Source organism: Podarcis muralis, chromosome 7 (genome assembly GCF_964188315.1).
Source record: "Podarcis muralis chromosome 7, rPodMur119.hap1.1, whole genome shotgun sequence".
Classification (NCBI taxonomy): domain Eukaryota; kingdom Metazoa; phylum Chordata; class Lepidosauria; order Squamata; family Lacertidae; genus Podarcis; species Podarcis muralis.
The window spans coordinates 4,702,132-4,726,496 of NC_135661.1; the positions used below are offsets into that span (position 1 = coordinate 4,702,132).

At 41.4% G+C, this 24,365-nt stretch overlaps 1 protein-coding gene across 2 annotated transcripts; it reads right to left on the minus strand.

Moving 5' to 3' along the window:
• Window positions 1–947: 947 nt before the first annotated feature.
• LOC114602852 (histone H2A.V) lies at window positions 948–13,654 on the minus strand. Of its 2 annotated transcripts, XM_077931077.1 has the most exons (6): window positions 13,508–13,654; window positions 7,681–7,758; window positions 3,703–3,816; window positions 2,880–2,939; window positions 2,165–2,294; window positions 948–1,280 (listed from the first exon to the last, which is right to left on the minus strand). In XM_077931077.1, the coding sequence occupies exons 1-6, from the start codon at window positions 13,508–13,510 to the stop codon at window positions 1,219–1,221; spliced, it is 447 nt and encodes a 148-aa protein (XP_077787203.1). In that variant the 5' UTR covers window positions 13,511–13,654; the 3' UTR covers window positions 948–1,218. The 2 variants fall into 2 exon arrangements, with proteins under 2 accessions (XP_077787203.1, XP_028597395.1); XM_028741562.2 differs by lacking the exon at window positions 2,880–2,939 and having other exon boundaries at window positions 13,508–13,648.
• Between the last annotated feature and the right edge of the window lie 10,711 nt (window positions 13,655–24,365).

Genomic DNA, 24,365 nt, shown 5'->3' on the forward strand with positions numbered 1-24,365 from the left:
TTTTGAGGAACAGATAAACAATCAGAGTCCTATATAACTGAGAATAATTGAGCCTCATTCATTTCCTACAATGCCCTAGCTTAAAGGTTACAACATATATATATGTCAGAGTGAGAGTGAATGTTTGTCCCAATCTGAAACAATAATCCCAGGATACAGATTGAGAACTGATTCAGGCATGCCAAGAACCTGGAAGGCACTCAAGCAAATACACGAGAATAGGATTGAAGACCTTCCAGTTATTATTATTTGTCACCATATTGCCTGAAATTGTACTGTATGAAGCAGTCCTAACAAGAGCTAAAAACATTACAGTAGTTTATTAGTTCTCCAACCTTACTCTTATGCACAGCCAGCCCAAGAACTACTACACAAAGGGCTCAAATCACACACTGACAAGGTTGCTAATAAAAGCATGGCAGCGCTGCTGGTTTAGCACCGCGATACAGAAAATTTTGTACATTATAGCACAAGAAGGCATTGACACTGAGGCAAAAGTGATTGTGCTAGCTCAAGGACACAGCATAATTCAGCGCAAGGCAACTAACCCATGGGCAGTTCACCAGCTGAGGGCAGAAAAGATGCCTTTTGGCTTCTTCCAACTATACACATCCCCACACCTTTCCCATTATCACACCGTTCACATGTTCAGACAGTACTTCTATCCTGGGGCCGGGGGGAGAGCTTTAGCAGCCTCAGTTGCATTAAACTCTGTATATTCTACTAAGTTTAAATTACATGCCGGACTTAGATAATTGTGGTAGCTGTATTAGATCAACAACAATTAATCAGCTAGAGAACACAGAAGTTAACTATGAACACGGCCACCATTGAAGTCTATAATTTGGAAAGATTTTATTTTATTTTAAAATCTCTAATAGGATATTAGGGCACTGATCTTTTTGCTGCAATGACCCTTTTACCCCAGAATGATACACAAGAACAAGTTTTGTAAAAAATGGTTTTATCAGTTCCATTTTTGTATAAAACACATGGGAGAAACCTAGCCAATCAACACACAAATTGCTGCCACGTAACAAGGTACTTTTGTGTCAAACTTTGAATCTAAAGAACATACAAATGTTTTAAGTCTACAGTCAATTGTCTATGCTCTTCCATTTAACTATTTTTTTAAAAAAATTCCACATATCCCCATATTTCTTCTGTCCCAGTTACAGTACAATGACAGGGAGGAAGAGGGCTGTTTAAAACTCCTCTCTATGCAGTTTTCTGCTGCCCCTTCTTTCCAATCAGAGACTTGTGGATGTGAGGAATTACACCTGTAAAGAGAATAATGGATTAGAACTGAAGAATACACAATAGTTCAGCACTCATATCAATACATTCTCAAATAACATATTTTGCTAACTCTGTTAGAACTGTGCTTACCAAACCCTTCAATAAAAATCCACTTGAACACACTAAGAGGAGAACTGGGATGCAGCTATGTAGCTGTATTAGATCAAATGTTGACTCAAGGCCTAATTTTCTTGTTACAAAAACAACTAAATGGTGCCATACAGAATTACTATACTCTGGGGTGGGGGGTGGGGAGAAGGAGGGAATAATCTGGATTGTGTTCTTCAGGTTAGGTTCCCTCATGTTACCAAGATGGATGTGAAGATTTACTGGGACATACTGAGAAGCAGAACTGTATTCCCTGGCCTGGTTTGGAGCCTCAATTAAAGAGTTATAAATGATTGGGGAGGAGTACTTAGAATGCTCACCAAAAAAAAAACAACAACAAAAAAACCAACAGTTTACAGGAGACCTACTCTATACCAGATTCGCCTAGTACAGTAGTCAGGATGAAATACAAGAACCCATCACTATCAAAGCTACTACTAAGTCAGTGAACTAAAAACTATACTGATAAGTACCCATTTGGTTCATACAGTGGTAAGAACTTGCCATGGCAGTACATGCAACTACAACGTAAATCAACTGTGTAACATTCTGCCAAGCAAAATAAGCAGTTTTCCAAACACCCTGGCATAATGAGAAATCCAGGTAAGAAGCATATCACGATTCTACTTATCACTTGGCAAACTGCTTACCTATAATATCCTGCAGAGTACTTAAAGGGATACATTTAAGTTCAGCCACCCTGTCTCCAAATATACTTTTCATATCCAAGCTTTCCAGAAGCTCTAATACTACATACCTCCACCAGCAATGGTAGCTTTAATAAGGGAATCCAATTCCTCATCACCACGAATAGCAAGCTGCAAATGACGAGGAGTGATACGTTTTACCTTGAGATCCTTGGAGGCATTACCTGCCAATTCCAAAACCTGTTGGAAGAAACAGAGCTTTGTATGCCAGCCTCCTAGGAAAATACTGAACAGTGAAATACTGAAAATGCTCAAAACTAAGTTACAAACTGCAACAGACTACTTTTTTTCATACATTTAGTAGATTCAAGGCAAAAGCCCAGGTACCTAAAACTAAATTTTCTTTTTCTTTTTAAAAAAATGACCATCTACTACTATTCCTTGAAGATGACCCAGCAGGCTCAGCCCTACTCCCTTGCCTCAGATGACTTTGGTGGGAACTATTTCTCTTCTTGATCAGGGAAGGTCCAGGATGAGGGCAGCAGTGCTGCCTGAATAATCTTGAGCCACATTGGGCAAAAGATTCCTTCACTGCAAGGGGTTGGACTAGATGACCCTCATGGTCCCTCCCAACCCTACAATTCTATGCTTATGACTCCACATAATTCAGTACCCGCTTCAAGAGCCTTTGGGGCCTATAAAGTAGGACCAGTATTCTAAACAAATAAGTCAGTTTAAGTTGGGGTGGGGGACATCAGTTCCAGATAGAGATCTGGCCCTTGCAATGCTTCCTGGGCCACACCCCTCATAGGCCTGGTGTCATACCTCAAGTGCTTTTGCCTGACTGGAATATGTCCTTGAATTCTGATAATGCTTCTTTTTTGTCTAAATGAAGAAGGGTGTCTCAGCATGTAAAATTTACATTATTTGCACAGCACACTTTTGTCTGGCCCCCACCCACCACTGGCACAGAAGGTTGCTCTTGAGCTGAAAAGGGTTCCCCACCCCTTGCTGCATGTTTTCCCCCATAGGTAGTGAGCTTTTCCCATAAAATGTTTTGCTTTCATATTCAGGATACAAATGTATCAAGTGTTCAGAACTGCAAATAACCTCTGGCTCAGATTCTGCCTTTACCTAAAACACACAAGTTCATTTTATTATCACTCTCAATCATTCTCTCTCTCTCTCTCTCTCTCTCTCTCTCTCTCTCTCTCTCTCTCTCTCACACACACACACACACACACACACACACACACCTATTCCTCACAGTGTTCTAATGTGTGTCATATTCCCCGCCCCACCCCATCTCAGGAATATGTTAGATGGAAAGTAAACAACTAAATTAAAAGTGTAGGGCAAGAAAGCAATTCTTTTTTCCTGGATTTAGCAGAAACACATACTCACCCCAAACTCAACCATGCAAAAAACTAAGCCAGAGAGAAAACATAATCAATAGAGTATGTTAACCATTAAAGCTCTTGCAGAATTATTTGATCTGGGCAGCTAAAACACAGGTTTTTAAAGAGAGCAGGAGCAGCTAGGTTATGCTACTCTGGAGGTTCCTGCCAGGCTCCACAGACCAATCTATTATCTGGGTCTTTGATTACATTCAGATCATAGTCTAACAAGATCAATTTTCAGAACCTACCTCAGCAGTGAGGTATTCGAGAATTGCAGCACTGTACACAGCAGCAGTAGCACCAACTCGTCCATGGCTTGTGGTGCGAGTCTTCAAGTGTCTATGGATACGACCCACTGGGAACTGAAAGCAGAAGGACCTGTTCAGCATACATGGTCAAAGCCAACACTGCTCTTCCAAAGGTAATTAATTCTGACATCTGGTTCAGTGAACTATTTCCAGAGAGAGAGAGAGAGGGTGCATTTAATACAGGCACCTCATCTAATAGAACTAGAGTCAGGATTTGAGTTGCAGTTTTGTTTTTTAACAGACTGGTCATCAAATGCCAAGTCACACACAGTTCTTGCACTGCATTATCTTAAACTGGAAATGGGAGGGAGTGATGTGGTCTGCGTTGCAGTTCAAGCTAGGTTTCACAGGCCAAACTACCTGGCACCAGGCTTCTTGAGAATGCTTGCAAACCAGTAATGAGCTCCATGAGGTCATTCATAAATGTAAAAACAAATTTTCAGCACTAGAAAGTATGCTGTGTGTCTTATTCTTAAGGCAGTGTAACAGCTTCCACAGTGTATATGGTATTATATTCTTAATTTAATAAAATTCTAAAAATGTTCATTGGGCAAGCATTCAAATAACTGGCAAAGGCTAAGGACAACGAAGTCCCTGCAGCTGACCAATCAGACACACTATTATTTTCCTTAATACAAGAAGCTTAACTTCTCCTTAAATAAACACATGACTCAACAAAAAAACAGATTTTTGCCAGGAGTTGGAAGTTGGGGGCAGAAGAGAGAGACAAGACAGAAGAGTTGCCTCTTCTGGTCGAAGAGGCAGGAAAAAATGGTAACTTCCTCACAGGGAAGGTTGCTTATTTGCCAAAGCCAGAGGAAGCACATGGAAAGCCTCAAACAAGTAAAAAACTTAGGATTATAAAAAGAGTCAAAATGGCAAACAAGCTGGAGAAGGGAAAACATGATTTAAACAAACAGGCAAAACATGACCAAAAAGATGACAGCCCCCAAGAGCTCACTTAGCATTTTACAAAGCTAGACTCAATTGGTTCCCATGGCCTCAAAATGAGATATTGGTGGGTTAGGTCTTGCTCCTAACAAGATTTATAGGTAAGTGAACAAGATTTCCACATATTAGTCAGGAGCAATAAGACATTTTGAACTGAAATAGCAGCTCTGATGAGAGATTCTCATGGATGGCAGTATCACTAGCTATTATTAAATGCTGTGTCTGCCAAAACTCAGGTGTCTAATGCTTTCTACTCTACAGATGTCCATGGCAGGAATATTACCTGGAAGGCTACTAAGATAATTATCTTGTATCTGTTACTCTTATACTTAAATGCATTCAATGAACCATTTGCCAAAACTGAGCTTGTCAAAAGATTTCTCTCTGAATAATACAGTATTGCAAAACACCACACTAAAACCCAGGTGTGGTCAATACAAAACTTCAGGATGCTAGATATCCAAGATGTACCAGACCTATCCTTATCAGTTTTTGGATCTCAGCAAAAGGGAAGTAAAGAGCTCATTTGACTTAGGAAAGATAGTTTACACTGAATATAGCTAAAGGTTGTAGTCAGAGCACTTTACAGTAAGGATTAGGGGAAAACACAATATCTCTTTAGCTACTCAAAGCGTGTTCAATTCTACGACACATCTACCTGGTGTTAAAAATACCAGAAACAGTCTTTTAGGCTAAAGCTTAGACAGCATGCCCCTAAAAATCTGAATAGGTCAAAAACTAGAGAACTAGTGTCAAGTTCCAGGCTGAAAGTCAATGGACTGTAAGGGGGCATCATGTAACTCCTGCTAGAAAATGCTTAATGTGCAGGTGGTCTGATTTGTGTTTCCTCCTCTTATAATAAATGGAACTGCCTTACGACCCTGATTTCTGATTTCAGGGAAATGTGCACAAGGAGAGAGCAGAGAGACAGGTGGTTGTGAGAGAGGGAAAGAAAGGCAATCGTGGAAGGTGACAGAAAAAAATGCAGTAACAGGAGGGGAGACTCAGCTCCCCAGGGAAGGAGGAACCAAGTTAATTTTAATTAAAGTAATGTACAAATCATATGCATGTCTACTGAGAAGTAAAGCCCACTTAATTTAAAGGAACTTACCCTCAAATAGCATGCACAGGACTACAACTTTAATATTTCAGGGTTGATTTGGAATGAAAATTAGTTTTATTTAATTGAATTTTTAAGAGACTTATAAAATGACAAAACTTTTGCCAACTCTCAGGAACCCTTTTTGTTTTTCTTTACAACTAAAACTGTATGTTTCTTCAGTGTGGGAGAATCTAGGGAGGTTCCTCAAACTTCATCATACAACCAAGGGGCAACAGATAACAGCTGCCACCTATATTAGGTTCTAAGTATGGTAAAGCTTTCCCAGAAATCCTATCCATTTTTATTTCAGGCAAGTTGATATTAGGAGGGAGCAAGAATCATGCAGAACTGAATTAAAGATGATACAAGGTGGAAGAAAGCAAGGTAAGGTGAGATGAGATGGAGAGGGAAGAAATAGGAGGTGAAATGATACAGAAGGTGAGAAAAGGAAAGTATAAAAAATTCTGAGAAGTAAATGTGGAAGAAGGCATAAGCAGAAAGAGAAATGAAGCAGATTGGTGCATGGTATGTGGTGAGACGCTAGCACTATTAAGTATCAAGAATGAAACAAATAATAATAATAATAATAATAATAATAATAATAATAATAATAATAATAATACTGCCTTTCATCCAAGGATCACAAAAACACAAAATTGTAAAAGTGGGTCCCATGTTCCTGGTTGGGAGTCTAAGGTGGGTCTTGGGTCTGGACTAGTTGAAGATTGCTAGTACAGTATTAGCATAGTTATTTCGAATGACAAATTTATTATTTCAGTCACAGACCAGTTCCAGCCCACATACAATATCAAGGAAGTCATAAAACATGATAGGGATACATTTGAATTTGCAATTAGGTATAACAGGGACAATACAGTTAAAAATATATATAAATTAAAACTTAGTCACTAACATATAACCTAAAATTATCATTTAAGGCCTTAATCATTATGATAGCATAGCTTGTTCCCTAAGTTTTATGGCAATCACACAGAATTTGGCTACCTTTAACATGATCTCAGGATCCTTGTCCTCTACCAGGGATTTTAGACACTGAAGTTCAAATTCATTTGGAGATTTTTGCATAGCAGAGGTAATAAATACTGAGCGTATACCCCCATAAAAATGGCAGCGTAACAAGGCATGAGAGACAGTTTCTACCTCCATCAAGCCGCAGGGGCAGACTCGTCCAGCGTATGGTTTACCCTTGAATCTGCCCTGCAATAAGGCAGATGGCAGCATGTTGAATCTAGTGACGGTAAATGACCGTCTCTATTTAGGTATTTGTAATTTTGACAAATAATTTGCTGGGGGAAATCCTCTCCCATTATCTTTTATTACTGGGTGTTTATTCATCTTGCTCACGTGGCATTGCAGTTCCACATCCCAAATCCGTTGGCGGATTATTGCTCTAGCTTTCTCATAACCTACAGCTATCAGGGCCTGTGGGGGAAAACCCCAAGCCTCTTAGCTTTTCATGTAGTGTAGCTTTCCATTTGGATTGGTAGAAATCCAGCAGGGTTAAGGGTGCCAACCCAACAGGGAAAAAGATAGGTTTTAACCAATAATGGATCTTCAGAATCCATATCCGAGCACTAAAAGGGATTTGCCGGACCTTCAGGCGGACAGCTATGTTAGACGCACAAGAAGGGATAGCGATGGAACTTAGTTTGGAATTACTCTAAGGGAGCAAGGTTTAAGAAGCTGCAGATCTGAGAGCCATATGTCAGCTGTGTTAATATTTTTGCAGCAAAGACCTGGGAGGCTGCCGGAATATATTCGCCCCCTTTTCCATAGAAAAACCTCATATTAGCTTTGGTAGATCTTTGGGCATTTGCAATAGTTATTACAATAAATGAACTTACCTGAAGTCCAGCTCTTTGTGAGCGAGACACTGCCTTTGCCTTAGCCTTTCCACTGTCCTTGCCAGCCTTGCCTCCAGCCTAAAAAAGAAATAAAAACATGAACTAGATCTACTGCTGAACATGTCAGCTGAAAGGAGAAGAGCTTTTAAAATCCTATCTTATCACCAATATTGATAATACATGGTTGTTGAGGTAAAAAATGTATTTATATGTCTCCTATAAATTCAAAACATACAGTCTTGATGGAATATTTAGAATACAATTTTGTTCTTCAGGTCATTCTCTGTTAAAACAAGTGCAAGAAGGAAATTTAAAAGAACCAAAAGACTCTAAATTGCTTTTAAATATGCCAATATGTAGAGTATACAAGCTATTGGGCCACAATTCTAAGCATACTTTTAAATACCGTACATTTTTAACTAAATCTAATTAGGGCTACAATCCTAGTTTATTTAAATTTTTTTTTGGGGGGGGGGGGGTTATATACCATCCTTTACAAAATGGTAAGAGGTGGTTTTCAAATTTAAAATGTCATACATGCCTGATATTAATAAAAATGAACCAGCAGCTATTTTCTACATGCAAGATCATATGAAGACGTGTTCATGTGAACAGATGATGCATGGATACAACTTGCAGTGGCCAGCATTATTAAGGTAGTCCCAGAAGTGCTACTGTAATTAGAATGACAGCTATTGGCTGTATCTACATGAAGCCTAGTTCACAGAGAAGCACATTCAAATCGTCTCATGCATAAGAAGGAACATGTAAAGCTGTTAAGTGGTTTGCAAACACAGGTGTGAACAGGCCGATATGGAGTTTTTCATTTTAATACATCTCAGTGGTGTGGGACGGAAAATTTTCTAGAAAGTGTTATGTTTTATAAATTTATTAGAATAGTAACAAAATGTAGTTGACAACTACAAATTCTATTAGGTAAGTCTGGCAGTTTCAAAGTTTTTTATTTTGTTCACCAAATGCAAGTGAAATAAACATGCTCAACTAGATGTCTCTTTGGGACATCAGAATTTTTTTAATGCAAACTACACTGATTTGTGTATTTTTTCACATATTTTCTAGGATGTTTCAAATCCTGAAACTAAATGTTTTAGATTATACACACTTTTCAGGATTAAAAATATTGCTCACAAACAAGTTGACTTTAGTTGTGTGCTATAATACTCAAATCAAATTAAGTTTGCACAAAGAGCTTCTGGGAATCTTGAAAGCTAGAAACTCTCTTTTCACAAGCTATAATAATAATAATAATAATAATAATAATAATAATAATAATAAACCTTTATTGTCCCTACACCACCTGTGTGCACTGAAATTAAACGAGCCCCCCCCCCACATACATTCAATCTTGTTTGCGCTCTGTGTGCTTGTCAGAAGTCAATTACACCACTATTTTTTTCCATTCAGCAGCCCAACAGCCCACGGATAAAAACTGTTCTTTAACCTGTTGGTGCGGCTGACTATACTTCTGTATCTCCTGCCTGAAGGTAGGAGATTAAAGAAGTGCTGGCCAGGGTATCCCTAAGAATTTTCCTCACTCTCCTGAGGCAGCGGTCTCCCAATAGCTGAACCAATAGCTACATTCCTAAGCACTTGCCCAGGTAAAAGGTCTACTGAACACTTAAAGACTTACTTCTGAATAAAAATACAGTGGTACCTCGGATTAAGTACTTAATTCGTTCCGGAGATCCGTTCTTAACCTGAAACTGTTCTTAACCTGAAGCACTTTAGCTAATGGGGCCTCCTGCTGCCGCCACACGATTTCTGTTCTCATTCTGAAGCAAAGTTCTTAACCTGAGGTAATATTTCTGGGTTAGCGGGTCTGTAACCTGAAGTACCACTGTACATAGGATTACACTATAAAATATCCAGGTTTTTATTACGTTTCTGAGGACCACACAAGTGCCAAGAGGGTGTAGAGTTGCATTCATGAACTTCAGTCACCTAGAAAATATTTGGCAACTTATACATTGAATTAAATAAGGTAAGGAAAGTGAATAATTTAGACTACTTGGTTTTGACCCTATATTTTAAGGAATGTTAATAATCTGGACATTTTATAATGTAAAACTCTAGTGCCAACAAGAGAAGATATGGCCTACACAAAAGTTAACTTAATAATGTTCATGCCAGACCCAGATAGTAATCAAAGGAGAAAAGCTGTGACAGGACCAAGTGAAGCTTTACATACAATGAATCAGAGTCTATGTCAAATACACTGCCAGTGATGTACTTCAAAACCACAAGGTATAACAGTCAACCTGATCCTACAAATATGCTTTAGCTGCCGCACTGTAAATAGGGTTTCCCCTCAATATTAGCTAATGAAGGGTGTCACTGACCACCAACAGGCTTTACAGGGCTATCACAAGCTCTGTAAGGAAGAAATGGATGAGAACCATATATTTTCTCCACCTTTGGCAGCTCATCTGTGCTGGTACCACAGCAGGAGCAATGATGGGTGTGGACTTGGTTTTGGGACCCTAGCACTCAAGTTACGTACTGATAAGCCAATTAAGAGACTCCAATAGATAATCTAACTGAACACACATATATATTTTTAGCAAAAGAAATTATTTTTATCTACTTTATCGAAGAAGGAAAAGTGGTACAGATGCCAAATGATAATACCAGAGATATTTTATCGTATTTATGCACACTTTTTTACTAAAATAAGTTCCAAAATTTAGGGCGTGCATAAGATTTGATGGCACATTTACATTCACCAGCAAATACTTTTCTGGTTTCAAGGTTTTGAAAATTGATTCGATGGCACATTAGATTCATGTAAATACAGTACCTTTTAACTACATGGCCGTAACTAGACTGTGTTCACTTAAATGCTACTGAAACTTATGAACATGTGATTTAAGACTATTTCATTCAATAATCATTTCAGATTACCTCCGTGTCAGGTCGAACAACCCTACACCAAAACAACCACTTGTTTCAATGGGGCATATTCACAACCTGAGGCAAATAGCTATTCAAAAGCTGTTGACACAGCACTGAGATGCTCACATATTGCATAAACCAGGGCATTAAGAACTTGTTGCCCTCCAGATGTTGTTGGACTCCAATTCCCATCTCCCTGATCCTTGGTCATATTGACTGAGACTGATGGGAGCCGACAGACGCAGGCTCCTCATTCCTGACAATCGCTTGTTTGCAACCCTCAGATATGGGTAGGTGTTGCATATAAACACCTGCATATATTGAGAACCTTGCCAACTGTTTGGGCATTTTAACTGCAGTTAATGTCTTGCTGCTCCCTTGTCTCCATACATTATTTTTTTAAAAAATAAGCTGTATATTTTATATCCATATTTCCCAAGACTTCTCAAAACTAAATTTGAATTTTCTGTTGAGTCAAAATGCATCTTGTACAAGCAAAGCTATGTGTTAGGGGATGTGTAAGTTAAGGGATATCTTAACATCTTAAGGCAGCCCTGTTCAGGGAAGTTTTTAATATGTAACGCTGTACTGTTTTTAACACTGATTGGGAGCCGCCCAGAGTGGCTGGGGAAACTCAGCCAGATGGGCGGGATATAAATAATAAATTATTATTATTATTATTATTAACAGGCTTACCTGGAACTAAATTATCACCAGATTAAACCTTATTAAGTTGCTAGTTTTTAAAATCCTGGTGTTGGTTTCACTTCTCAATGTTTTACTATTTTTATAGTGTGTGTATTGAACTGTTTAATTTATTTTTAAGCTGTATTAAACATGTTTAATCAAAAGGCAGAGTACAAAATGTTTTAAATATATCTTACAGCTTGCTGAAAGACTGACTTTACTATTAGTTTATAGCTTTTTAAAGAAAAATGAAAGCCAATTATGCAATAAAAGTCAGGCTCAATGGGTTATAAAACCAAAATTGGTAATTTTGCCAATTATCAGCCCTGTCACATTATATTCAGCAGTTGAATTAACCATTTACCCAGTCACATCAGCTGCACCAAAAAAGATGAGCCCTGTATTCTATGGTAAGCTTATGATGAAGTAGAAAGATAAGATCTTAGATCAGACTGTCAGTACTAGGCCTGTTTAGTCCAAACTGCCCCAAGTTCAATGCTCCCTATGAGCTATGCTTAAGATTATATTTATATTATGGGACAAAAACAGTCAACAGTTAGAATCGTACCTGAGATTCCTCTAAGGACACAATGCTAACTGCATGCAGATAGTAAGTTAACAAACTGCAAGCAATTTCTTTGGGATTTAGAATGCTATATCAAACTTGATTACTGCAGACTTGTAAAGTAAGATTGAAATATATTGTTATTTCCAACTGATATAGAAGAACTGAGCAGACTGAATAATAATTGCCAGATCTGCCAGAAAAACTTTTAAGCTCTACATGCATAGCTTTTAAACCAGACAGGCAAACTTCAGTGCCATCTTACTGGGACATTCTCTACCTTAGGTTTATTATGCAAATAACCGTGATTAAAATGTTTTTCTACTGGGCATTCAACTACAAGAATATATAAATTATCTTGTATCCTTTAACAGTTTACATTAACTTTGAATACAAAGAGAACAGATCAAGTCACTTGCAGCCAAAGCAAGAAGTGATAACTCCTTGCCTATTAACCTCACCATTAAGTAAAATACTTTTAAAAATTACTGCTTGGAAAACTAAAACCTTAAAGTAGCACTGCAACCACATCAGCAGTGAAACTTAAAATTAATCTTTAGCCTGCGGGAAGTGTCAACTGCCCATTTGCAGCCTTTATAGAAATGAAGTCCCACTGAGACCAACTGGACTTAGCGCCCTAAACATGGTTAAGATGGGCGTTATGTCCCCTGCAATCAGTAGGATTTGCTTTTAAGTAAACACGCATAGGCTCACGCTGCACTGGAAGGCAGCACATCTCCAGACGTCATTCGCCTACAACCCCGTTGACTTGGCGAGGGGGGAGGAGCAGAAAGGCCACTTCCCGAAGCGCCAGGCTGTCACATCGAGGGCCGCTTCTGGCGGGACCCGTCAGACTCAAGCTGAAGCCCGCGTCGGGAAATAAATCCGGAGCGCCTGACGTTTATACTACAGCATTACGTTGCTAGGAAATCTCTTCCCAGATGCGCCTAGAGAGGCGAGGAGGTGGTGACGAGCCGGCCTGCTGGCACCGCTTGGCAGCTGCCCCCTACCACCTCCAATTGCCTGGAGAAGCGACGAGGCCCTTCGGCCTGTCAGTGTGACCCACGGCCAGGGCCCTCGGGCGCGTCTGGGTCGGTTTGTGAAGACGGCCCATGCTCCACAAGATTCCTCCCAGAGCCAGGATTCACACGTGACACAAGGCAGACCCCGGGCTGCCCCCAAGCGCGCACATCCCCGACTCTGGAAGTTGCTGCGCGCGGCTCTCGGACCCCGCCGCCACCAAGAGTATCCGCCTGAGACTCGCATCGCGCGCGTTCACACCTCCCTTTAAAAACACGAAACACCACCCCCAGAAAACGAGGTACACTCCGAAGCGGGAAGAGGCCCCGACGGAGGCGGGGCTTCCAAGGCGCCTCGTAAAATAAAGGCAGGCGGCAGCGTCATCCCTCGCTTCCCCACCAGCCCTTGCCAACGGGGTTCCAGCTCACGCGTCCCTGCCCCATGACACGCGGAGGTTTGCTGAGCCTCAGAGGAGCCGGGCGCGCAACTTGCGCGGGTCCTTCCCCGCCCCCGACACCCTTCCCTTGGCGCTGGAAATAAGTCGGGACCCCGCGAGGTCTTCCTGCCTGGGGGTCCGGAGCTATTTCTCCGCGAGGCTCGCTTCCCCCTGCCCCCCTGCCCTTAGTCTTTCTCCCCGCTCACCATGGTTCCGTCGCTGCCCTGTGAGGACCGGTCCCGATTCCGAGCTAGAGCCGCCTCAGAAAGTCGACAGACAATAACCCGCCTGAGCGCGAGGAGGGAGCCTGGCCTGCCGCGGCCACCGCGAACCAATCAGGGCAAGCCATGCTAGTTTGAACCTCCCGCCTTGACCAATCCAATTACTGCTTCTTACTTCCTCGCGTAAGCTCCGCCCCGCGGTCCGTTTAACGGCTGTTTTTTTTTTTACAATCATCAACCCCCCACCCCCCCTCTTCCTTTGCACACGGCACGTAGAGAGCGAAGGAGGCGGGACAAGGCGTCGCTCCGCGTAGGAGAGAAGAGTGTGGAGTGACTACCCTTTTGACCAGTAAACGACAAAAGCGGTCGTACAGGAGGCGGTATCAACTGAGTAACAGCACTTTGAACCAATCGGGAAGAAGGAGAGTTTCCCGCCCATATTGTCTCCCCCTCCCCTGCTTGTTTGTTTGCGCGGAGAGAGAAAAATGGAGGTGGCGGCCTGCGCGGGGGAGGGGTGTTCTTTCCCTCATATTCGAGGCGAGCGCTCGGTGGGTCTCTAGCCTGCGGACCTCATTAAGTCCCGCCATTAGACAATCGCGCCTTCTATTTCGTCTGAAAACGGAAGACATCAGGGGGAGGCGCTTCCACTCCCCCCCCCCCGCCAAACTGCACAAACAAGGCGAAAAGGTTCCCCTGACGCAGGCGGGAGACGGCGCGGGCGCCTGGCAGAGCCCCTCGCCAAGGTCTCTCTTGTAGGCCGCCCTGCGGTCCTCGGTTGGATGAAGGGCAGAGTAGAAACGTAGCAGCAGCAGCAGCTCCCCCTGCCGCGCCTTCTTCCGTGGAAGGAAGCCCCACCAAGGTCCTTCTGAGGAAACGGCTCTCTTTGCGCCCAGCGCCTCGCCGCAGCCCGGCTCGGCTTTACTCAGGTGTAGCGTCAAGTGAGAGAGACTTACTCCCACGAAAATGCGCAACGCATTGCATCCTTGCTATCTATCCTGCCCTTCTATACATACACATACGCTTGGTGGGGCATCCTGTGAGCTGGAAAAGTATCTGGTCGGTTTATTTACAGGAATAATAATAGGGGGGCACGTGTGCTTCTCCCCATTTATTCTCACAACAACCCTGTGAGGTAGGTTAGGCAGAGAGCGAGTGGCCCAGTTACAATGAGGTTCATGGCTAGTAGGGTGGCTCATAAAAAAAACTTTTTTTAAAAAAAATATGTCTGCTGCAAAGGTCTTGCTACAATAGGAATTATATAGCTATATCTATAATTTCATGCATATCAGTTAATATATTGACCTTCCATTGAATTGAAATTTCAGCCTTCATGACATAGGAAAACGGCCAAGTAAGCAGCTATTTTCATCACTTTATGACCAATTCAGCTTTATTTTGTAGGAATTGCATTTTTTTAAGAACAAGATGCTGAATATGATTTCCTTTATCCCAGCTATTTTCAATATATGTTTTTCTCTTATTATATCTCAAAATATTAATATTCTGTCTTGTTCACAGGTGTGCAACTCTAATATTTTGATTGAAGAGTCTGAGGACAGTCTGTATTAAGTGAAAGACATTTAAGGAATGAGAGCAATAGACTATTAGATAATGGCAGCTTCACCATCAATAGCCACAAGAATATCTACAGATCAACTGGCGTTTGGTCAGCCGGCCGATTTGCCTGTGAGCGTACTTCCAACAGAATTGGATATTGCTAAGTGCTTCTTGCATGAGAAACAAAAATGGATGATTGAAAACTCTGCAAAAAAGGAACCAGACAATTCTATTATTGCAGAGATTGTTGTGTCGAAAGTTGAAAGTGTTTACAAACGTGCATCCATACCAACAGTCCGAAAAGACACAATTAAGGCCCGTGTTCTGAAAGTGTATGAAAAGCGTCAAAGCATAATCAGAATACCAGCTGCCAGAAGGTATAAGAATCCAAAGTGTCCAAATCCCTATGATCTTTCAGACTTCTTCAAAAATAAGAAATATGTGTTTCTGAAAGGAATTTCCTGTTTGTTCGAAGTTGTTGACAATGAGAATGTGCCAAAGGTAGAGAGTGAATTTCTCAAAGATCAGCGATCCGTTCGGAAGATGACCATAAGTAGTACCGTGGATAAAGGCTACCAGGAAACAACAGCAGAAAGAGTTAAGTAAGAAAGCAGAGGGAACCAGGGCTGCACAGGAATGACAACAACGAGAATCTCACTTTCAAATTGTTGCTGCTGATAATGTTGATATTGTTGATACTGGTGACTGTGGTGAAGATAAAGTTGAAACAATAGAGGAAGTATTTGTCCTGCAAATAATTCAGACTTATTTTTTAAGACTTATTAATTAAGACCTAAATTTAAGTGTCACACATAAATGGTGGAGAGAGCTGTCAAGGAGGTGACAAAAGCAAGCCAGAATGTAGTTGCTATGAAGTGATGTGATGCAACTATAAAGACATCAATGGAGAATTGCGCCAAATACCTGAAACAGGAATCGAAGGATTTTGTCCAAAAATAGTTCACATTCACAGCTTTATTTTTAAATTTGTTCTTGAAGTAATGTAAATGTAACTTTACATGTCATTATTAGTATTAAGTTATGTGATAATAAAAGTTGGTATTCAATATTCACGTATCCAGTTGCTTAAATGTAGAAATAATAATGTTGTAGGATCGTATGAATCACATTTGGGTTTAAACGTCAATACTATCATCATTAAAAGGTTTTTTTTTTAAAAAAAAAAAGTACTGGTGTATCAATTTGTATTCTGCATCTTTTATTCTTTTAAAAAATGCAATTCCTGCAAAATAAAGCTGAATTGGTCATAAAGTGATGAAAATAGCTGTTTTCCTATGTCATGGCCGTTTTCCTATGTCATGAAGGCTGAAATTTCAATTCAGTGGAGGAGGGTCAAGATATTAACTGATATGCATGAAATTTTAGATATAGCTATATAATCCCTATTGCAGTAAGGTAAGACCTTTGGAGCAGACATTTTCAAAAAAAGTTTTTTATGAACAGCCCTAATGGCTAGGTGGGGATTTGAACTCTGGTCTCCCAGGTTTTAGTGTGATGCTCTGCCCACTATATCACCCTGCCAGATAAGGAGCAGAGCTGGGAATTGGGAGACCCTGAATTTCACCTCACATAAGAGGTGACATAAAACTCTCAGCCTCTGCCTGACATGCACAGGGTGGGAATATCCCCCCCCCCATTATTATTTATACAGTTAAATTGTTTATATGCCAACTTTCCATATATACATCATGGCAACTTATCACACCAACAAAAATAAAACTAAAAAGGAAAAATAAAACTAAAAAGGGTAAATAATTCATTCAAACTAATTCATTAAACCAAACAAACTAAGCTACAACCTCCTGTGTCCAGCTCTTGTCAAAAACAACTCTATAACAAATTCTCAATTATAAAAGGAAATATTTGCAAAGCTTCCTAAAAACGGAAGAGCAGCACCTCAACTTATTATTCAAAATCTTTACAGGCTGCCACTATGGAGGGGGAAACTCACTTGAGGTGGTTTGCTTCAATAAAAAGGCAACAATTTTAAGGTGGGATAGTATACAAGTGAAGGAGTGCAAGGGAAGTGCTTTGGACACTCTGGAAAGCACAGAAACTCCCTATTCCCGGCAGCCATGCCTAGGGAGTGCAGAGTTCTGCAGGGTTAACTTCTGAATAAAGATATACCGTATCCAGCAAAAGGTGTCTTACCAGACCACTTTGCTGAAGTGTTGGTCTTCCTCGGAAGCATAGGATGGCTATGTTGCTGTTGCATTAATATGATGTATTTGCACTTCTGCAGTCATTAATAGTGAGGCTGTCCCAAGTTATGATAGATGAAACACGCTTCTGAACTAAATTAGGAAGCCCACCAAGCACCTTTGTTGCTGTATGTCACTAATTTGGATGTAACTCCTGATTAGCAGGAGGTGAGTGCAGAGTAGTGACCCATCCATGGACACAATGCCCCATATGCAACTGACAGACGGAGAATTGGAAGTCCTTTTTACTTCTTTCATTCTTTCATGATTTTTTCTTCCTTCTCTTCTATCTTTTCCTACCTTTGCTCTTTTTGGTGTCTTCTACCCACCCCAGAGGAGAAAGAGACAGAAGGAAATGGACATTGAGGAGTCTTTTTCCATTCCTGATCTAACCTCATCAGATCCAAGGCTAGTGACGGTGGATGAGTATGCTGATAACATACTTGCTACATTTCGTGGAGATGACATTGGAGAAAGGGCATTGCAGCCTAGAGATGACAAGCTGAGAGGAAGGAGTATGAAGTACTCAAACCATAAGGTTCCGGCCTCTGCAACTTATCCCAACAATAATCAAAATAAGCTCCAATAAACAATCAGGGTGGTAAAAACAAAAAGCTCCAAAAGGATCTCTCCCGAATTAGGCAGATGCAATTCAAAGTAAGCAAGTATAAATTGATGCACACTGGGGCAAAACATCTAAATTTCACATTAAGGGATAGTGTTGTACTCAGGTTTTGCTTGGTTTCAAATAAGGACATCTGGTTGTGTGAACTACTGATTCAGCAGACTTTTCTTATGTTACATTCTTGCAGCAAAGCTTTTGAAACTTTCTCCCATCAAGAAACATTTTCCACATCAAGTTGGTTGCTGTGGGAATGAAATGCGAACAGTATGGATAGTGATAATTAAATTAGACCAAGAAGGTATGCAAAAAACAAACAAACCAGCAGTGATGAGACAATCAACAGGGAATGCTGCATTATAATCAGCCACTAGACACCAAATGTCATTAATACCCATTGATGGAACATGTTTGTCTTTTAGCTATGCCAGTCACAATTCTGAAGAGCACCACCTTCTGATTATTCTTTATGCCACGCTAAATATACCTAGCTCCCCCATCCATTTATCATAGAACTTGTTTTTCACATATCTGATCATTTTCATTGCCCCTCTTTGAACCTATTCCTTTATATTCTTTTTAAAATATGGTGCCTAAAGCAGGTCCCCGTCTAAAGTATGAACAGACAGAATAAGGTGGAATTATTTTCCACGACTTCAAAATTATGGTTCTCTTAATGCAGACAAAATCACATTAGGCTTATTTTGCATTTGCATCTCATGGCTGACTCATATTCAGCTTGAGATTTCCTATAATTCTGAGATCTTTTTCACATGTTCTGCTGCTAAGCCAAGTCTCCACCACCCTATGCATCTGATTTTTGCCTAAATGTATAAATTTAAATTTCTCTCTGTTGAATGCTATTATGTTAATTTTAAGGTGAAGGGACCCCTGACCGTTAAGTCCAGTCACAGACGACTCTGGGGTTGCAGCGCTCATCTCACTTTATTGGCCGAGGGAGCCGATGTACAGCTTCCGGGTCATGTGGCCAGCATGACTAAGCTGCTTCTGGCGAACCAGAGCAGCTCACGGAAACGCCGTTTACCTTCCCGCCGGAGCGGTACCTATTTATCTACTTGCACTTTGACGTGCTTTCAAACTGCTAGGTGGGCAGGAGCAGGGACCGAGCAACGGGAGCTCACCCCGTCGCGGGGATTCGAACCACCAACCTTCTGATCAGCAAGCCCTAGGCTCTGTGGTTTAGACCACAGCGTAACCTGCGTCCCTCTATGTTAATTTTAATATAGTCTAAATTCTATAAAAGTCATTCTGTCCCTTCTTCTGAGCTGTCACAAATTTTCCTAAGAATTCCCTCCTCCTTTGAAATAAGGTGCTGTTGTACATCTGTCCACTAGAGGGCAAATCAACACTTCAGAAATTTAAAGTGAGATTGCATATATTGATAAATTTTATTAATCATGGTTGTGCTATCAAAAGGTATGTCACAAGTCACATTGAATACTTTTCTTTAAGTGGAAGGATGAGATATAGATATTTAAAAATGGATAAATAATTGCCATTAAAAAAATAATGGTTCTAGATTCAGGTAGATAGTCTGATGCAGTAGAAATAGATATAATTTTTTTAAAAAAAAATTAAAAAATTGTCCAGTAGCACCTTAGAGACCAACTAAGTTTGTTCTTGATATGAGAACACGGAAGCTCATACCAAGAACAAACTTAGTTGGTCTCTAAGGTGCTACTGGACAATTATTATATATATATATATATATATATATATATATATATATATATATATCCTAAAGGTGTTAGCTTTTGGGATCTGTCCCACTGGACTCAGTTGTGAGCAGGAAGTTTTCCTGCATAGTCTTCACTGAGATGAATGCCATTTGAAAATCCCCAACACTTGGTCAGCCCTGATTTGCCTCCAGACATCTTACCTATCTTGGTAATCAAAAAGTAATACCTATCTTGGTAATCCAAAAGTAATATTTTTAGTGTTGGGCCCCTGTGCATGGATCTACCTCGTTCAACATGTGGAATGAACTAGTTCGGTTTAACAAAGTTCACTGGATAAGTTCAAAAATACTTAACTACACCTGATAGTAGTTTCCATAGTTGCTTGTTGAACTGAACATGAATTAAGTTCATTTTGGGGGTAGAACTTTAAATTATTTCTAATTGATCTTCAGTTATCTCACATGTGGGGTTTCCCCCTCTCTTTAAACTCTTTGGGCCTTTAAACTTAAAGAACATGGTTTTTTTTGGGGGGGGGGGATAAACTAAACAATTCACATTCCGCTCAGTAGAGCAGCTTGTAACATTCTGAATGCTATTTTCTATTGCCAAGCATCATTTGAATGACCTTGAACTTAACTGTGAGCTGAATGTGCACTGAACCAGCTCATTAAAGGAACAGATATGAACTGGGATGAGTTCCTTTTTTGGCCATGTTGAACTTGAGCTAATTCCTTTTTGAAGGTGCTACTGGACAATTTTTTAATTTATTTCTAAACACTGATATGCATTGTATGGGGAGGAAGTAACAGAACAAATGCTTTGCTTGCAGAAAGCCCCAGGATCAATCAACTCCCAACATCTTTAGCTAAAAGGAACAGCTGGTGACTTGCAGATGAGCTTGCGACTAGTTTCCTTCATAGCTGTCAAGTGTCCCTTATTTAAAGGGACAGTCCCTTATTCCAGCGCCATGTCCCGCTGCTGTCCCTTAAATGCTGTCCCTTAAATTTCAAAGGAAGCAGCTCCTCTCCCTCCCTGTATTCACGGTGTTAAGAAAAAGGAAACAAACTTGCAAGACGTTTCAGTCTTGTGAAGCAAGCCCATAGGGAAAATCGTCTTGCGAAGCAGCTCAAAAAACCCTTTCGTCTTGCGAGTTTTTTGTCTTGCGAGGCATTCGTCTTGCGAGGTACCACTGTATTTTCAAATCTGTAAGTTGACAGCTATGGTTTCCTTGCACAATGGCCTTACCCTAGATATGCCCACTCAAGCATTTCAGTCTGCAGTACTGGCAGTCCCTCAACCCCAGCCTGCCAGCATGGAGGGCATCTGGTTGGCAAAGGCTTTGTAAGAGTATGAGCCAAGGATAAGCAAGAGCTGGATTCCAATTCCCCACTCAGCGAAGACCCAACCAGTCCTGAGTGACCTTGGGCCAGGGAGACAATCTCTCTAAGTCTAGCCTTTCTCAAAGAGTTGTTGGGAGGATAAAATGGGCAGGGGAAAGCTTCGTATTCTGTCTTGAGTTTCTTGGGAAATGGAATAAAACGCTGAGTACAGGGAGTGACTATTTTGTGTGCGTTCAGTTGATGCGTGACAGAGACACGTGGGTCCTTTTGGAACCAAAAGAGGGCAGAACAGGGGTGGGCCATAAGAGGCTGGGCTTATGCATGCTCCACCAACACACGTGGGGGCCAGGAACAAAACCCCCACACAAAGTGGTCGCCACCTGTACTGTTCATGACACTATTTTGCAAATAACAATAATTATACAACTACTTAGATCAGCCACTAGAGGGAAAGCAAGTCACATATTTTCAAGATTGTCCATTTGCATTACAAATAAGATACAAATGCCACCAACATTAACAAAGACTTCTCCCACGGCAGTCTTATTCAGTGTTCCTCTCATTTCCTTGCACAGAGATGATGTGGGTGTTAGATTATATCCTGTCTTTACTGAGCCTTTGTTTTGTTTAGGCAGCAGTTAGGCGACAAGCATTTGTCCTGATTTCCATGAGTACATTGAGCAAGTTAACAAAAAATAAAGTTCTCATTTGCACTGGTTTGAAGGTGGGCTGCCTTGTTTTTCATTTTAGCTGAAGTGGTATTCAAGTTGGTAGGTGGTCTGGGGTACAGGTCTTGGTCTCCCAACTGATTCTGGGCTCTTTAATGCCTAGTCTCATGGCTAATAAATAGAAATTTTCTACCTGCATATATTTAAATCAATTAATGTATGTGTGCAGATATGCAGTGGATGCAGTCATGTCTCCTCCCTACCATGATAAGTAGAATATGAGGGAGGGTGTGGTCGGAGACAAGGGAAATGACCTAATCCCACTGCTGTATCCATCACAATCTGTTCCTGACCCAAGTGGAGTAGTTGTGTACAGATTGTATATAAAAGGTAAAGGTACCCCTGCCCGTAGGGGCCAGTCTTGCCAGACTCTAGGGTTGTGCGCTCATCTCACTCTATAGGCCGGGAGCCAGTGCTGTCCGCAGACACTTCCGGGTCACGTGGCCAGCGTGACATCGCTGCTCTGGCAAGCCAGGGCAGCACACGGAACACCGTTTACCTTCCCGCTAGAAAGCGGTCCCTATTTATCTACTTGCACCCGGGGGTGCTTTCGAACTGCTAGGTTGGCAGGCGCTGGGACCGAGCAACGGGAGCGCACCCCGCCGCAGGGATTCGAACCACCGACCTTTCGATCGGCAAGTCCTAGGTGCTGAGGCTTTAACCCACAGCGCCACCTGCGTCCCACAGATTGTATATAGCATTGTGTTAATCTTCCAACTTCCTAACGCATCTTTTTTAGAAAAGGGGAAGTGGTGGCTTTCAGCTCCACGCTCTAGTGGTCTCCCTGCCCTCCCGCCTCCCGCATCTCCATCCCCCCAGCACAGTCACTCCCAGAGCCATAGAGCAAGCATGCAGTGGCCCTCACAGTGCCAGCCTTTGTTTTATGGTCTCTTTTAAGCACATGGCCCCATTTGCTTCCAAACTGATGGGCATGAGACCATCCAAGTTTGGTCTTTTTAAAATTATGCTTGCATCCTGTTCTTCCTCCCAGGAGCTCTTGGCAGTGGCAGAGCAAGAGGAGTGCGGGGGGAGCGCACCGCCCCTGGCAGCGCGATCCTGGCGGGGTGCCATCGTGGCTGCCCCCTGCCAGTGCTGGGCACCACGCCCCCACAGGTGGCTTGCCACGCCCCCAGGACACACACCAGCCCTGCCCCCGCCTGCTCTCCGCCCCCCATTGCCACTGGCTCTTGGTAGCATACATGCTCAGAACCACCCTTGGCTGAGAGATAGTGATGGACGCATCCTGACTGAGTACTGTTTTGAACCTGGGTTTGCCTGGCCTCTGTCGGACACTCTGGCCAATATACCATGCCGGGTATAAATTGATAGATGTCATGCCTTAGTATTCCATACTTGGCCGCTGACAGCTTATGACATTTTATATTTCATGCTTGCCAGAACAATGCTAACATGTATAAAGCACTTTAATGTGAGGCTAATTTTCACATTCAAAAAACATGAAGTAAAATGCTGAGTTTGAAATGAGCACCAAAACTAGAAATTTCAGCAAGTTTCACACACCTGCAAATATTTGTGTCAGCTCTTATTTCACACCATTGCTAACGTTTTCCAGGCAAAGATTCTCAACAGCATGAGACTCAACAGGTGCAAAGTCCTAACAGAGGAGTCCTAAGCATTTCTGCTCTGAAGCAGGTCCCATTGCTACTGGGCCGGGTTCAAGGTTCTTGTGTTAATTTACAAGACCCTTCACAATTTGGGTCCAGGATATCTTGAGGACCACCTTATTTCTTATCCCGATCACTGAGATATTGTGAAGAGTCTCTTTTGGCGGTCCCTCAAAGTGAAGAGTGCGGCTCACAACTCCCAGAATTTGTGTAGCACCCTGCTTGTGGTTAACGCTTAGCTGGAATGAAATATTCAACGCAGCAACAGAGAAATTAAAATAATAATTTATTTGTCAGACAAATAAATGTGAGGCACAGTGGTATATGATTACCAAGCTCTGGCCTGGCCTCCTGCCATTATGGCCAGCACTTATATTTCCTTAATCCAGCCCCCTTTGCTTCTCCTCTGGCTGCATCTGTCCAACCAGCCTGGTTGGAATTCCTATTGGCTGATTGGTATGACCAATCACAAAAATACACTCATTTCCTATTGCCTTTTATGGGAGACAAAGAGCTATATTTCCTTCCATTTATAATTGGCAAACAAGTATTAATATATCTTTACATGTGTCTCAACAAGGAATCTTAATTACCAGCTCACCTCTTTGCCCTCCTTGCCCTATTGCCTTCTAAAACAAATGGTTAATCTTAAATTTTTATCTTGAACAGATGTCAGAGACCTTGGGTTCATATTCTCATGCATCATCAATGAAATATCTCCTTTTGGAGGTCTTTAAACAAATGTCTGACAGCCATTTGTCATGAGTGCTCGATTGGCGTCTCATTTCTGGCAGGGAGCTAGGCTCATCTGCCCCCCTGGTCTCCTACAGCAATATGACTCTATGAAATAAGAATTTAACATTTCTTTCTTTCTAGATCCTTTGCATAATTACATTTAAACCAATATATTTAAGATAATATATTTCATACATTATCATAGGTAACCTTTTAAAAGAATAAAGCTTCTCAAAGTAAAAAGGAAGGAACTCAGTAAAAAACAGTTTTTAAAGAAGGTTCTTTAGTTTACATCCCCCCCCCCCTTCAGCCAG